The sequence below is a fragment of the Pseudophryne corroboree genome, chromosome 3 (genome assembly GCF_028390025.1).
Source record: "Pseudophryne corroboree isolate aPseCor3 chromosome 3, aPseCor3.hap2, whole genome shotgun sequence".
NCBI classification, from domain to species: Eukaryota; Metazoa; Chordata; class Amphibia; order Anura; family Myobatrachidae; genus Pseudophryne; species Pseudophryne corroboree.
This window is the reverse complement of record NC_086446.1, coordinates 581,072,258-581,087,586: the sequence shown is the minus strand read 5'-3', so window position 1 is coordinate 581,087,586 and position 15,329 is coordinate 581,072,258. Positions and strand designations below refer to the sequence as shown.

The window sequence follows — 15,329 nt, the reverse complement described above, 5'->3', positions numbered from 1 at the left end:
GGCGGTGCTGACGTCCTCACTATGATGCCCTGCTGTAGCAGCCGCTCTATGACTGGGTACACTCCTAATTCTACCTCTGGCTTCAGAGTATACTGAGGGATTTTTGGAGCTATCCTACCATCTTTTACTTGTACTACTACTGGAGCTACATTTGCCATCAATCCAGTGTCTTGTCCATCTTTGGTCCAAAGGAAACCCGGTATTTGTGAGATCATTTCCTCTACCTTTGATGGACACTTGTCTATAACAGTAGAATGCGACATTAGCCTTTGAAGGGTGTCTAATATATCTTGTACTTCTTGAGCGTGGTTCCCAGGTATATCCAAAAAGACACCCTCAGGAGTACAATATATGACACACCGCATTTTACACAATAGGTCTCTGCCGAGTAGATTAGTCGGAGCCGATGCAGCCAGCAGAAAAGAATGTTTGGTTTCCAAAGGCCCTATCGTAATCTCTGCCGGTCTACTCAAAGGGTATTGTTGCACAGTTCCTGTTACTCCCATTGCCGAAATTGTTTTACCTGTGGTTTTTATACCTATCGTTGAATTTAACACTGACCTGGCCGCCCCTGTATCTACGAGAAAAGGTAATGGTACACCAGCTACATCAAACGTTACCTCAGGTTCACTACCAAGGCTAGCAATCAACTTCACTGGCTGCAGACTACAGGTGTGTCCCAACCCCTATTGTGTGTTGAGACCCTCCCGCAGCGCATTGGTAGCTACAATATGTGAGGGGGGTAGCTGAGAATTTTCGGAGGCCTGCCAGTCTCTCCTTGGTGGGTACCTCCTTGTTTCCCCTGCATGTGGCTCGTAATTTCTCCTAAGTGGTCCCTGATCCCAATTATGTGCATTGTAGTGTGGTTCATATCCTAGTCTAGGGGGTCGGTATACATTATGTGTACCTTTTATTCTTACATTCCCTCGAGTAATGTCCTACCTGGTGACAAGCATAGCATGTTACTATACGTGACTTACCATCAGGGGTCTGGGGTTTCGGCTGATATGGCTTTTTGGTAAGTGCGTCTATACTCAGTCATCAGCTTTTCCCCCTGAGACTCCCTGTGCTTACTGATGTTCCTGTCGTGCCCGATAGCGGACTCTCTCAATGCAGCCACTGAGATACCTCTCCAGTTTGGTAGAGAGGTCTGTACTCTTGTTCTTAATGCCTCTTTTAATCCATCCATTAATACAGTAACAGCTACCTCCCTGTGATGCGCATTATCTTTTATGTCCTCGATCCCAGTGTATCTAGACATTTCCTGCAGTGCTCAATGGAAATATTTGGATGCCATTTCACCTTCCTTTTGTCTTATGGAAAAGATTTTATTCCACTTGACAACAGTAGGGAAATGTACTCCTAAATGCAGATTGATTTGCCGTACATTCTCCTGATTGTATTCATCAGTGAGAGGTACTTCTGCGTCTAACTTACAATCAGTTATGAATTTTGCGGGGTCAATATTTGAGGGTTAACATACCCGTAGCACTGTTCGCCAGTCTTTGTTCGTGGGTTTGTTGGCGTTACCTAACTCTTTAATGAACCTCTGGCATGCGACTAGATCTTTTCTGGGATTGGGAAATTCTGACATAATTGACCTTAACTCTGCTCGGGACCAGGGACAGTGCATGGCAATGTTCCTGATGGGAGTGACTCCCTGAGTGTCAGTCTTCCCATTGGGGACTGCAATCATCCTGGTTTGATTCTACAATGTGGGGAGCTATTGTCTCTGCATAATGTATGGTACCGTACTTACCTGTGGACACGACCTCACTTATCCCTCCGCTACGGGGCCTGACTACTGCTCTTGTTGGTTGGGCCGTGCCCACCTGAGTGTCCTGTATGGTGGCTGCTAGAGAGAGTGCTGGGCTCATCTTCCTGCTCGCAGTCCTGGGGAAAATTTAAAATGGGATACAACTGGCAAGGGTTAGCGTTAGTACATTTATCAATTACTCTCCTATCCTGTACCAATGTACCATTGTCTGTAGCCACTTTCTCCCCCACAATATATGGTGGTGGTGGTGCGGTCGCCATTGTTTTCCCGCTAGGTTTGGAACCTGCTGCGCGAGCTAATTCCCTTTGCACATCCCCCTCCTGTTGCCATAAATTTAAACAATCTGTATGTCTAATCCTTTGTTTCTCTAACGTCCTAAGTGGATGCTGGGGACTCCGTAAGGACCATGGGGAATAGCGGCTCCGCAGGAGACTGGGCACATCTAAAGAAAGCTTTAGGACTATCTGGTGTGCACTGGCTCCTCCCCCTATGACCCTCCTCCAAGCCTCAGTTAGATCTCTGTGCCCGAACGAGAAGGGTGCACACTAGGGGCTCTCCTGAGCTTCTTGGTGAAAGTTTTAGATTAGGTTTGTTATTTTCAGTGAGACCTGCTGGCAACAGGCTCACTGCATCGAGGGACTAAGGGGAGAAGAAGCGAACTCCCCTGCGTGCAGAGTGGATTGGGCTTCTTGGCTACTGGACATTAGCTCCAGAGGGACGATCACAGGTTCAGCCTGGATGGGTCCCGGAGCCGCGCCGCCGGCCCCCTTACAGAGCCAGAAGAGCGAAGAGGTCCGGAAAAATCGGCGGCAGAAGACGTTCCTGTCTTCAATAAGGTAGCGCACAGCACCGCAGCTGTGCGCCATTGCTCTCAGCACACTTCATACTCCGGTCACTGAGGGTGCAGGGCGCTGGGGGGGGCGCCCTGAGACGCAATAAAACACAATAAAAATACCTTACATGGCAAAAAATACATCACATATAGCTCCTGGGCTATATGGATGCATTTAACCCCTGCCAGAATATACAGAAAAACGGGAGATAAGGCCGCCGGAAAAGGGGCGGAGCCTATCTCCTCAGCACACTGGCGCCATTTTCCCTCACCGCTCAGTTGGAGGGAAGCTCCCTGGCTCTCCCCTGCAGTCACTACACTACAGAAAGGGTTAAAAAAGAGAGGGGGGCACTAATTAGGCGCAGTATTAAAACATACAGCAGCTATAAGGGGAAAAACACTTATATAAGGTTATCCCTGTATATATATATATATATAGCGCTCTGGTGTGTGCTGGCAAACTCTCCCTCTGTCTCCCCAAAGGGCTAGTGGGGTCCTGTCCTCTATCAGAGCATTCCCTGTGTGTGTGCTGTGTGTCGGTACGTTTGTGCCGACATGTATGAGGAGAAAAATGATGTGGAGACGGAGCAGATTGTCTGTAATAGTGATGTCACCCCCTAGGGGGTCGACACCTGAGTGAATGTACTGTTGAAAATTACGTGACAGTGTCAGCTCTGTATAAAAGACAGTGGTTGACATGAGACAGCCGGCTACTCAGCTTGTGCATGTCCAGACGTCTCATAGGCCGTCAGGGGCTCTAAAGCGCCCGTTACCTCAGATGGCAGATACAGACGCCGACACGGATACTGACTCCTGTGTCGACGGTGAAGAGACAACCGTGATTTCCAATAGGGCCACACGTTACATAATTGAGGCAATGGAAAATGTTTACACATTTCTGATAATATGAGTACCACCAAAAAGGGGTATTATGTTTGGTGAGGAAAAACTACCTGTAGTTTTCCTGAATCTGAGAAATAAAATGAGGTGTGTGATGATGCGTGGGTTTCCCCCGATAATAATTTCTAAAAAGTTATTGGCAGTATACCTTTTCCCGCCAGAGGTTAGGGTGCGTTGGGAAACACCCCCTAGGGGGGTTAAGGCGCTCACACGCTTGTAAGAACAAGGGCTCTACCCTCTCCTGAGATGGCCGCCCTTAAGGATCCTGCTGATAAAAGCAGGAGGGGATCCTAAAATGTATTTACACACATAATGGTGTTATACTGCGACCAGCAATCGCCTCAGCCTGGATGTGCAGTGCTGGGTTGGCGTGGTCGGATTCCCTGACTGGAAATATTGATATCCTAGATAAGGACAGTATATTATTGCCTATAGAGCATTTAAAAGATGCATTTCTATATATGCATGATGCACAGCGGAATATTTGCCGACTGGCATCAAGTATAAGTGCGTTGTCCAATTCCACCAGTAAAGTGGTCAGGTGATGCGGATTCCAAACGGCATTTGGAAGTATTGCCTTAAAAAGGGGACATTTGGGGTCGGTCTTTCAGACCTGGTGGCCACGGCAACAGCTGGGATATCCACGTTTGTACCCCAGGTCGCCTCTCAAAATAAGACGCCGTATTATCAGGCGCAGTCCTTTGTTGGCAAGCGGACAAAAGGTTCCTCTTTTCTGCTTGTGACAGAGGGAGAGGAAAAAGGCTGCTGAGATCAGCCAATTCACAGAAACCCTTTCCCGCCTCTGCCAAGCCCTCAGTATGACGCTAGGGCTTTACAAGCTCAGGCACGGTGGAGGCCTGTTCTCAATGAATTTCATTGCGCAGTGGGCTCACTCGCAAGTAGACCCCTGGATCCTTCAGGTAATATCTCAGGGGTACAAATTTGAATTCGAGACGTCTCCCCCTCGCCGTTTCCAAAAGTCTGTTTTACCGACGTCTCCCTCTGACAGGGAGGCAGTTTTGGAAGCCATTCACAAGCTGTATTCCCAGCAGGTGATAATCAAGGTACCCCTCCTGCAACAGGGAACGGGGTATTATTCCACACTGTTGTGGTACCGAAGCCAGACGGCTCGGTGAGACCGATTCTAAATCTAAAATCTTTGAACACTTACATACAGAGGTTCAAATTCAAGATTGAGTCACTCAGAGCAGTGATTGCGAACCTGGAAGAAGGGGACTACATGATGTCTCGGGACATCAAGGATGCTTACCTTCATGTCAAAATTTACCCTTCTCACCAAGGGTACTTCAGGTTTATGGTACAGAACTGTCACTATCAGTTCAGACGCTGCCGTATGGATGGTCCACGGCACCCCGGGTCTTTACCAAGGTAATGGCCGAAATGATGATATTCCTTCGAAGGAAGGGAATTTTAGTTATCCCTTACTTGGACGATTCCCTGATAAGGGTAAGATCCAGGGAACAGTTGGAGGTCGGTGTAGCACTATCTCAGGTAGTGTTGCGGCAGCACGATTGGATTCTCAATATTCCAAAATCGCAGCTGGTTCCGACGACTTGTCTTCTGTTCCTAGGGATGATCCTGGACACAGTCCAGAAAAAGGTGTTTCTCCCGGAGGAGAAAGCCAGGGAGTTATCCGAGCTAGTCAGGAACCTCCTAAAACCGAGCCAAGTCTCAGTGCATCAATGCACAAGGGTTCTGGGTAAAATGGTGGCTTCCTACGAAGCAATCCCATTCGGCAGATTCCACGCAAGAACTTTCCAGTGGGACCTGCTGGACAAATGGTCCGGGTCGCATCTTCAGATGCATCAGCGGATAACCCTGTCACCAAGGACAAGGGTATCCCTCCTGTGGTGGTTGCAGAGTGCTCATCTTCTAGAGGGCCGCAGATTCGGCATTCAGGACTGGGTCCTGGTGACCACGGATGCCAGCCTGCGAGGCTGGGGAGCAGTCACACAGGGAAGGAATATCCAGGGCTTATGGTCAAGCCTGGAGACATCACTTCACATAAATATCCTGAAGCTAAGGGACATTTACAATGCTCTAAGCTTAGCAAGACCTCTGCTTCAAGGTCAGCCGGTGTTGATCCAGTCGGACAACATCACGGCAGTCACCCACGTAAACAGACAGGGTGGCACAAGAAGCAGGAGGGCAATGGCAGAAGCTGCAAGGATTCTTCGCTGGGCGGAAAATCATGTGATAGCACTGTCAGCAGTATTCATTCCGGGAGTGGACAACTGGGAAGCAGACTTCCTCAGCACGACCTCCACCCGGGAGAGTGGGGACTTCACCCAGAAGTCTTCCACATGATTAAAAACTCGACAGGTATTGCGCCAGGTCCAGGGACCCTCAGGCAATAAGCTGTAGACGCTCTGGTAACACCGTGGGTGTACCAGTCAGGGTATGTGTTCCCTCCTCTACCTCTCATACCCAAGGTACTGAGATTGATAAGATGGAGAGGAGTAAGCTCTATATTCGTGGTTCCGATTGGCCAAGAAGAACTTGGTAACCGGAACTTCAAGAGATGCTCACGGAAGATCCGTGGCCTCTACCTCTAAGAAGGGACCTGCTCCAGCAAGGACCCTGTCTGTTCCAAGACTTACCGCAGCTGCGTTTGATGGCATGGCGGTTGAACGCCGGATCCTGAAGGGAAAAAAAGGCATTCCGGATGAAGTCATCCCTATCCTGATCAAAGCCAGGAAGGATGTAACCGCAAAAACATTATCACCGCAATTGGCGAAAATATGTTGCGTGGTGCGAGGCCAGTAAGGCCCGACGGAGGAAATTCAACTGGGTCGATTCCTACATTTCCTGCAAACAGGAGTGTCTATGGGCCTGAAATTGGGGTCCATTAAGGTTCAAATTTCGGCCCTGTCAATTTTCTTCCAAAAAAGAACTAGCTTCAGTCCCTGAAGTTCAGACGTTTGTAAAAGGAGTACTGCATATACAGCCTCCTTTTGTGCCTCCAGTGGCACTTTGGGATCTCAATGTAGTTTTGGGTTCCAAAAGTCACATTGGTTTGAACCACTTAAATCTGTGGAGTTAAAATATCTCACATGAAAAGTGGTCATGCTGTTGGCCCTGGCCTGGGCCAGGCGCGTGTCAGAATTGGCGGCTTTATCCTGAAAAAGCCCTTATCTGATTTTCCATTCGGACAGGGCGGAATTGAGGACTCGTCCTCAGTTTCTCCCCAAGGTGGTTTCAGCGTTTCACCTGAACCAACCTATTGGTGGTGCCTGCGGCAACTAGGGACTTGGAGGCCTCCAAGTTGCTAGACGTTGTCAGTGCCCTGAAAATATATGTTTCCAGGACGGCTGGAGTCAGGAAATCTGACTCGCTGTTTATCCTGTATGCACCCAACAAGCTGGGTGCTCCTGCTTCTAAGCAGACTATTGCTCGTTGGATTTGTAGTACAATTCAGCTTGCACATTCTGTGGCAGGCCTGCCACAGCCAAAAATCTGTAAATGCCCACTCCACAAGGAAGGTGGGCTCATCTTGGGCGGCTGCCCGAGGGGTCTCGGCTTTACAACTTTGCCGAGCAGCTACTTGGTCAGGAGCAAATACGTTTGTAAAATTCTACAAAATTGATATCCTGGCTGAGGAGGACCTGGAGTTCTCTCATTTGGTGCTGCAGAGTCATCCGCACTCTCCCGCCCGTTTGGGAGCTTTGGTATAATCCCCATGGTCCTTACGGAGTCCCCAGCATCCACTTAGGACGTTAGAGAAAATAAGAATTTACTTACCGATAATTCTATTTCTCATAGTCCATAGTGGATGCTGGGCGCCCATCCCAAGTGCGGATTGTCTGCAATACTTGTACATAGTTATTGTTACAAAAATCGGGTTATTATTGTTGTGAGCCATCTTTCAGAGGCTCCTCTGTTATCATGCTGTTAACTGGGTTCAGATCACAGGTTATACGGTGTGATTGGTGTGGCTGGTATGAGTCTTACCCGGGATTCAAAATCCTTCCTTATTGTGTACGCTCGTCCGGGCACAGTATCCTAACTGAGGCTTGGAGGAGGGTCATAGGGGGAGGAGCCAGTGCACACCAGATAGTCCTAAAGCTTTCTTTAGATGTGCCCAGTCTCCTGCGGAGCCGCTATTCCCCATGGTCCTTACGGAGTCCCCAGCATCCACTACGGACTATGAGAAATAGAATTATCGGTAAGTAAATTCTTATTTTCTTGGATTTTATTAGACATATCCTAATCCTTAAGTTCTGTAATACCTCTGGTTCAAAGCTGCCCACCCTAGGGAATGGTACCCTATCTTTGTCAGTCATACGTACCCATTCAGACAAAAAGTCTTACGTGTGTGATCCATATTTACCACACATAACAAACCTCGCTGACCCCTTGGGCCGCGGCTCTTCAATCTGAACCCTGGCTACAAAACGTCCACCGCTTGTGAAATTGGATCCCATCGCGGACTTTTTCCTTTTTACGCAATCCCCAATGCACAATACGAATAGACGGTGAAAGTTCTTAGAGCGCTTTCACCCATTCCTTCTCCGCCGAGTACCACGACTCACTCCAATAGTGACCACCGCGAACCCAGTGAGGCCCCTATCTGGTTTCTATTCACTGGAAGTGTTTAGGAGTGACTTACCTATTACAGTGAATATACACCGCTGGAGATTTTCCTGAGAGAGACCAGCGAAAACTCCTTATACACAAATCACGCTTGCGTATGCTCTACACAGCGCTCACGATACCGCGATTTTACGCAAAAGTTCGTAATGGGGTATCAAGTTGCGCTGTATATATCTCACCCACAAACGCGCGGTCCAATTTCACAGCGTATAGGTACTTGTTACCTATCTGCCATACAACCACGGGTCAATGTACAAACTGTGACCCTCAGCCCGGAGCGTAATACAAAAACCTTTTTACTTCAATACTTCGCAATACTTATGCACTATCACGGTCCTTTGCAAATCACCTCACGATTTGTGTATTAAACCTTATACTAACGTGAGTCAGCCACTTCACGCCACCAAGCCTCCTCTTACTTTATGTACCACAGGACGGGATCCCGATTTCCCGGGGTTCAAATATCCACTCACTCCTACATTCGCTCACTCAAATACACTTTGTTTTTCTGTGCAGAAAATTTGGATTCATTCAGGTTGGCAGCTTTACCCCAGAGGCAATTTAAAAAAAATGTTTTTATATTAATCTGCTTTAGAAACCGGGCAGTTTTGTGCTATTGTAGCGTGGCTACTGTCCCACCTTTAAACTAAACAAACTATTGTGTCGTTTTATTATGCGCACACAACCCTACGCAAGCTTGCATAATTACGCAACCGTGCGTACCTCTATGCCACGTGTGCGGACTTGCGCCACGTGCACGGTTTTTTTACGTTGTCCTCACGTTCCGTACCACGTGTACCAATGTGCGTACGCAATAAAACAAATCACACAATTTCTATAAAAGTGAGCAATAAAAACTACTATTGCCCACTAAACACAACACACACTTGTTCCGTTTAACCCTATTACGACTGGGCCAGAACTGCGTTTGTGCTTTACACTTACTTCCTTAAACATTTATTTTCGTTTTAACTATATAGCAACAAAATGTAACCGGTTTCACACAGATCTAAATGAATCTAACAATTTGAGTCTTATGGCAACAATGTGAGAGGGTATACAAAGGGTATGGGTGCCTTTTGTTGTGTACGCTTTTGGCGCCCAAAAAAATTCACAGATTTTTAAATAGCTTTTTTGCTGTTTACTTTACGGGTTCTACCAGCATCTCTACAAACCATACAGAGCAGACGTCATCTAATCAGCACACAAGTAGGGTTTTTAGTGTATCCACCGACCAAGAAGAGGTTACGTAGGATACTTTCTGTCCACCCTTTTGCTGATAGATTAAGTCTGCTGTGACCTGTTAGGCTGTGAGTATGTGGATTCCCGGACGAGCCCCCAATTGAGAATGTTGATTTATATACAGGGATGAAAGCTATACCTTAAACACACTTTTAATACACTTTACCATGGAGCCGCTGCGGCCGCTATACTTAATACACACTCTACGTACTCTTTACGCTATTAGCGTAAAGAGTCCCGTACTGTGTACAGACTTTGCGCACAAACGCCGCGCTGACGGTACAAAGTACACACAGCGCGTACACACCCAGAGATACACCGCAAACCCTTAACCGCTATGCAATGCAATAATAATACACTTTAAACCTTAGCAGGGAAAGAAAGACACAACACCAGATTGTAATTAAAATGCTGGGTTCTGACACCACAGTATATTATTACTGAAAGGGGGTTACAATATATACAATACAATATAATACAATACAACAGAATAATGGCTACAGTCAATGTTACATACTTGTTTGGATTTCGCCGCGCTACCCAGTCTGGTCTTCCGTCATCTAGATAGATAACTTTGTGAGTCTTGTGTCTGACCAGGCCTGCAGCAGGCTCTCTTTATACAATTCTTCCAAAACGTAACACAATGGATACTGTAATCTTTGTCCATTGGACACAGGGATGGTCATTTACAGTACAGGATAGGTCATGGGTCGGTTTGAATAGGTGGGCGATGTCTGTTCCAACTGCTCTTGTGGGTGGTCTCCTCTGGATTCCCGCCGCATACATAATGTACAGTAAATACAGTTTATATCTATATTCTGCTCCTGCACATAACTATCCGCAGGAACATGCGATCTGCTGCAGACCAACACCGGAATGTTACGCTTAAAATACCCTACAGCTGGATACCAAACACCACCTTATAACCTTGTTCTGTCCCCTCCTATCCTGTAAAGGTGAATCCCTTTGTTCTGTTACCATTTAAACTGCTGTAACTTACTGATGTGGTGCAGGGAGACTGTGTGTACATTGTGCACTATTTGGATTTAAATATGTAATGTGTATTTTGATAGCTTTCCATACGTTCACAAACTCTACCGTAAATACCCATACCACGCGCTAATGCGCAGGACCGCGGGAGCGACCATACGCAAATTGCGGATATGTGCACGCACGGCAGAATAAGCACGCGCACGGAGTCCATCTGTGTGTAGTTTGTACTTGATGTGTATACCCCAATATTTTTCGACTTTGACATTCCCCACATTCAATTTGTCTCAAGATCATGTTACATACATCTAAGAAACATATCCAAAATACGACCATATCTTACACAAGACACAGCAAAATCTCTAGTCCATGCTCTCATTATCTCCCGCATCGATTATTGTAATAGCCTCCTGACTGGTCTTCCCAAACATAGGCTCTCACCACTACAATCCATTTTGAATGCAGCTGCGAGGCTAATCTTCCGTCCTTCCATTGGTTACCGGTATTCTACCATATTAAATATAAAATACTTCTACTTATTAACTAAACTGCACCAACATACATCTCTTCACTCATCTCAAAATATCTCCCTACCGCTCTGCATTCAAAATTACCGGACTTTATCCAGGCTTCACCCACTCTGTGGAATACCCTCCCACGCACAATAAGACTCGCCTCTAGTCTCCAAACCTTTAAACATTCCCTGAAAACTCGCCTCTTCAGACAAGCCTATCATATTCCAGACCCACACACATAACCTTCAGTGTTTCCCTATCTAATTATATCCTCTCTGTACAGTACACATAACATCACATATCTTGTCTTTCTTTACTCTCACACCCTCCTGACCTTTGGCCAACATTGCTGGGTGATCATATCATATACAACCCATTAAGAAACTAGCAATCTGGTGGACCTTTATGCAATAGGTAGCATCTGTCCTTGTGTATCAATGCCTATTTCCCTATAGATTGTAAGCTTGCGAGCAGGGCCTTCCTACCTCTATGTCTGTCTGCTTTTACCCAGTTTTGTTCTATTACTGTTGTTCTAATTGGAAAGCGCAACGGAATATGCTGCGCTATATAAGAACTGTTGATAAATAATAAATAAATGTATGCAACGACTGTAGTGCAGTGTAGTTTTGGGGTCACAGCATGCATTGTTGGTCTCTCATTAACCATATAGGTGATGAATTGCACATACTAGCTTACCATATTATATCTTTAAACCGGGACACTAATGAATTACATAGAACCTGTGTAATTCATGAGTGTCCCGGTTTAAAGGGATGGGATGGTAAGCCTACATATAACAATATGTGTAACTTAGCAGAGACAAATTAATAACAAATACATCTATAATACATATAGAAATTAGAGAACATATGTATGCAGCAATTATAGAAAAAACTTTAAAACAAGTCACGTGGCAAAAACATTGATATATTTTTATCTTATATAGCGTAAGTACAAGATGCCTCTGCCACTACATTTATTTTTTAATAAGGCAAGAAGATCACCTCCCCGGTATGCATGGTAAATTGGATGATCATTTACAAGAAACCTTTACTATGAATATTAGAAGACTAAAGCATATTATACATATAATCTCCTTTTTGAGTGGTTATATTTTCTCTAGTTGCCAGCAGAATCTTGTGACCTCTAGATCAGCCTCTTACAGTTTCAGGAAGTTAATTTCACATTTCACAGCCGCCGTCTCCCTTGGCTACATTGAATCTGCCCCATAGTATGGGGTTTTCCCAAACGAACGATAGAGAGAGGTATGTATGTACAGTACGTATGTATATGTGTATATTATATATATATATATATATATATATATATATGAAACAAAGTAATTTGAATACTGAAATAGGTACACTATTTTGCCCTTTTGGTTATTTTCTGCTGTTAAGGTAATGTTAATGTAATTGTCTCTAATGGTGAAACTCCTTACAGGTCTATTTTTTATTCCAGGAGTTGCAAAAAGCTCCAAAAAAAGAAGACTTGAAACACTTCATATTACAAAAGTAAGGAACAAAACCATGAAATAGTAACTCCTCTCCTTACAATGTATGGTGTTTTTAAACAATTCACTGCAACTAAGGGCCTTATTTAGGTTATGTTAGCAAACCAAAAAAATACCACACTAATGTGTAAAAAGTAAAGTATTAGCTCCCTGCTCCATTATGAACAGCTGAAGCTCCATTCCACAGGTTTAAGGGGGTTATTCAGGTTTGTTAGCAAACCAAAAAAGCACACTAACGGGCAAAACCATGCTGCACTGCAGGTGGGGCAGATATAACATGTGCAGAGAGCTTTAGTTTTGTGTGGAGTGTGTTCTATACCCCATTGTCTATGTTCCAGTGTCCCCTAGTGGATGAAGGAGAAATCTAAGTTTTAGTGTAAAAATAAAGCAGCCAGTATTTACCATGCACAGAAACAATATAACCCACCCAAATCTGACTCTCTCCCATCTGCAGTGCAGCATGGTTTTGCCCATTAGTGTGCTTTTTTGGTTTGCTAACATACCTGAGTAACCCCCTTAAACCTGTGGAATGGAGCTTCAGCTGTTCGTAATGGAAAAGTAAAGTAATACTTTACTCTTTTTTTTTTTTCTTTTACAAAACTACAGTGGCAAGTCGGCTGGATAATGTTTTTACCACCATGATTCATGAGTCTGAAAATGTACATTTGGGATACAGTGGTACTTTTGCATAAAATAACTTGTAATATACACTGCAAATGTCTAAAACTCGCAATAATAAACACAGTATATTATTTATAGTAACTGGTAACTGTAAGAGACAAATTAAGTGCAACCCCAGTGGAGAATGGGCCCGATTCAGACCTGATCGGTGTTGTGCGTTTTCGCACAGTGCCCGATTGTTGATTGACTGCTCATGCGTATGCACCGCAATGCGCACGTGCGTTGCCTAGCTGGTGTGAATATTTTGACCGCACAGCCATTCGCAAGCCGATTGACATGAAGAGGCCATTTGTGGGTGGTAACTGGCCGTTTTCTGGGAGTGTCGGGGAAAATTTGCATGCATGCCCAAGCATTTTCTGGGAGGGTGTGTGACGTCAGCACTGGACCCGATCAGCCTGTTCTCATCACACAGTAGGAGTAAGTCCTGGTCTGCACACAGACTGCACACCCTGGAAAAACCATTAGATGGTGAATGAGTTGCAAACGGATTTGCAGCTGTCCACTGACTGATGGACATTTTCGCACGGCGTACATATGTGATCGCACACTTGCACGGGGCGAATGTATACTCCCCCTTGGGCGGCAACTGTTTGATCACAGGACAACAAATTTAGCAGCACAGCGATAAGGTCTGAATCACCCCTTATGACCTTACCATCCTGTACAGCAGTTGTCACTGTTTTCAGGGAACAAATTTATATCCCCAAAGCATACCCATAGACTGCAGCATGAATTCGGTATAAAACAATTAAAAGGCAAAGTGAAATCTAAAACATGTCCGAATATTTGTGTCATGGTTTTTTTCTGCTGCAGATACATGATGGTTGACAATGAAGAAGACAAAAAGACTCACAGGCCATTGGCACCTAAAGAGGTAAGAGCACCATACTATGGCCCCAAAACTACGGCCAAAGTAGAAAAAAAGATTTTATTGCTTTCCTGCTCAATGCATTAAAACATACTGTCTAGGTAAAAATTTGCCACCTTCTCAGTGAAATCTTCCTCCCATAGACCTGAGATCAGAACTCCAGTTGTAGGCAGTATTTTTTGAGGCTGGGAGTGGGATAGCCTGATGTGGCTCAAGGTTTTGCATCTAGGGTATATTATTTACTGTGCTGTGGTTTGTCAAAGCCACTGATCAGTATAAAATGGCAATAGGAAATAATGCTAAGCCAAGCCTGGTTTGGCATTAATTCCTATTGCCATTTTAAAACGATCGGTCAAAGCAGCTGATGACAAACCTTGGCATACAGTAGCAGATGCAGATGTGTCCAGTCTCATCCTTGCACATGTGTATGCTTCGGGATTGCAACTGTCCGCGCATGCATGCAACTCGCTCACGGGAGTTTACGCACCATGCAATCCTATGGATCGCAGTGCACATGTACATTATCAAGCACACTAGTCACAGCAAACGACCCGCGATTATTAGCAATTGCGGCTAAGATGAGGCCAGACTATCTGAAAATACCTAAGAGCTACATTTGAAACATGCAAGCTAGCTACTGTGATTTCCCACCACCCACACTGCATGAGTGACTGATAGCAATGGGTGCCCAGCAATCATATCCCATTACCACTAAAGACTAAAGGGGGGTACACACGGAGAGATCCGTGCTTAAAATCTAAGCAATCTTGCTAGATTGCTTAGATTTTAAGCACGGATCTGCCGTGTGTATGCCCTCCAGCGATAGCGATGCGCGGCCCCGCACATCGCTATCGCCGATGCTAGATTGAGCCTGCATGCAGGCTCAATCTAGCGGGTCGCTCACTTCACCGTTGTGTGAAGTGAGCGGCCCCCCGTCGGCTTTCCCCCTCGCTCAGCACATCGCGCTGTGCTGAGCGGGGTGAGAGATGTGTGCTGAGCGGTCTGTGTTAAGATCGCTCAGCACACATTTCTCCCGTGAGTACCCCTTAGTTACTATGTTTTTAAATTGTGCGCCTTAGAACCTTGGTACAGTACCTTTAGTGATATTGTATGCTGCGTGTTGTGTACACTTCTAAACCATAATATTTGCATATCTTAAGAGAATTAGATCTTTGGATGTATTCATGCACATCTGCTTTATTTAATGTATTGTTATATTTTATGTATTGTTACATTGATGCATCTTTAAGATATTTGACATGGTTTTATTTGATCCTCTCTTTTTTTTCTTTTACATAAAATATATAGCTATACATGTTTTAGGGTAATACATTTAAGGAGTGCAGTAAATGATTGTATACATTGATCTTCTGTTTTATATCATCTATATATGTCAT

The 15,329-nt window shown here is 45.1% G+C and overlaps 1 protein-coding gene across 5 annotated transcripts in view; it reads left to right on the top strand.

Moving 5' to 3' along the window:
- The window catches only part of CUEDC2 (CUE domain containing 2), a 136,075-nt gene that overhangs the window by 116,590 nt on the left and 4,156 nt on the right, over positions 1-15,329 (top strand). For all 5 annotated transcript variants that reach the window (XR_010243960.1, XM_063961410.1, XM_063961411.1 and 2 more), the window contains 2 exons: positions 12,332-12,384; positions 13,878-13,938. Coding sequence is in view for 4 of the 5 variants with exons in the window: in XM_063961410.1 (XP_063817480.1) it covers positions 12,332-12,384; positions 13,878-13,938 (114 nt within the window). In the remaining variant the exon portion in view is untranslated. The remainder of the gene's footprint in view (positions 1-12,331; positions 12,385-13,877; positions 13,939-15,329) is intronic.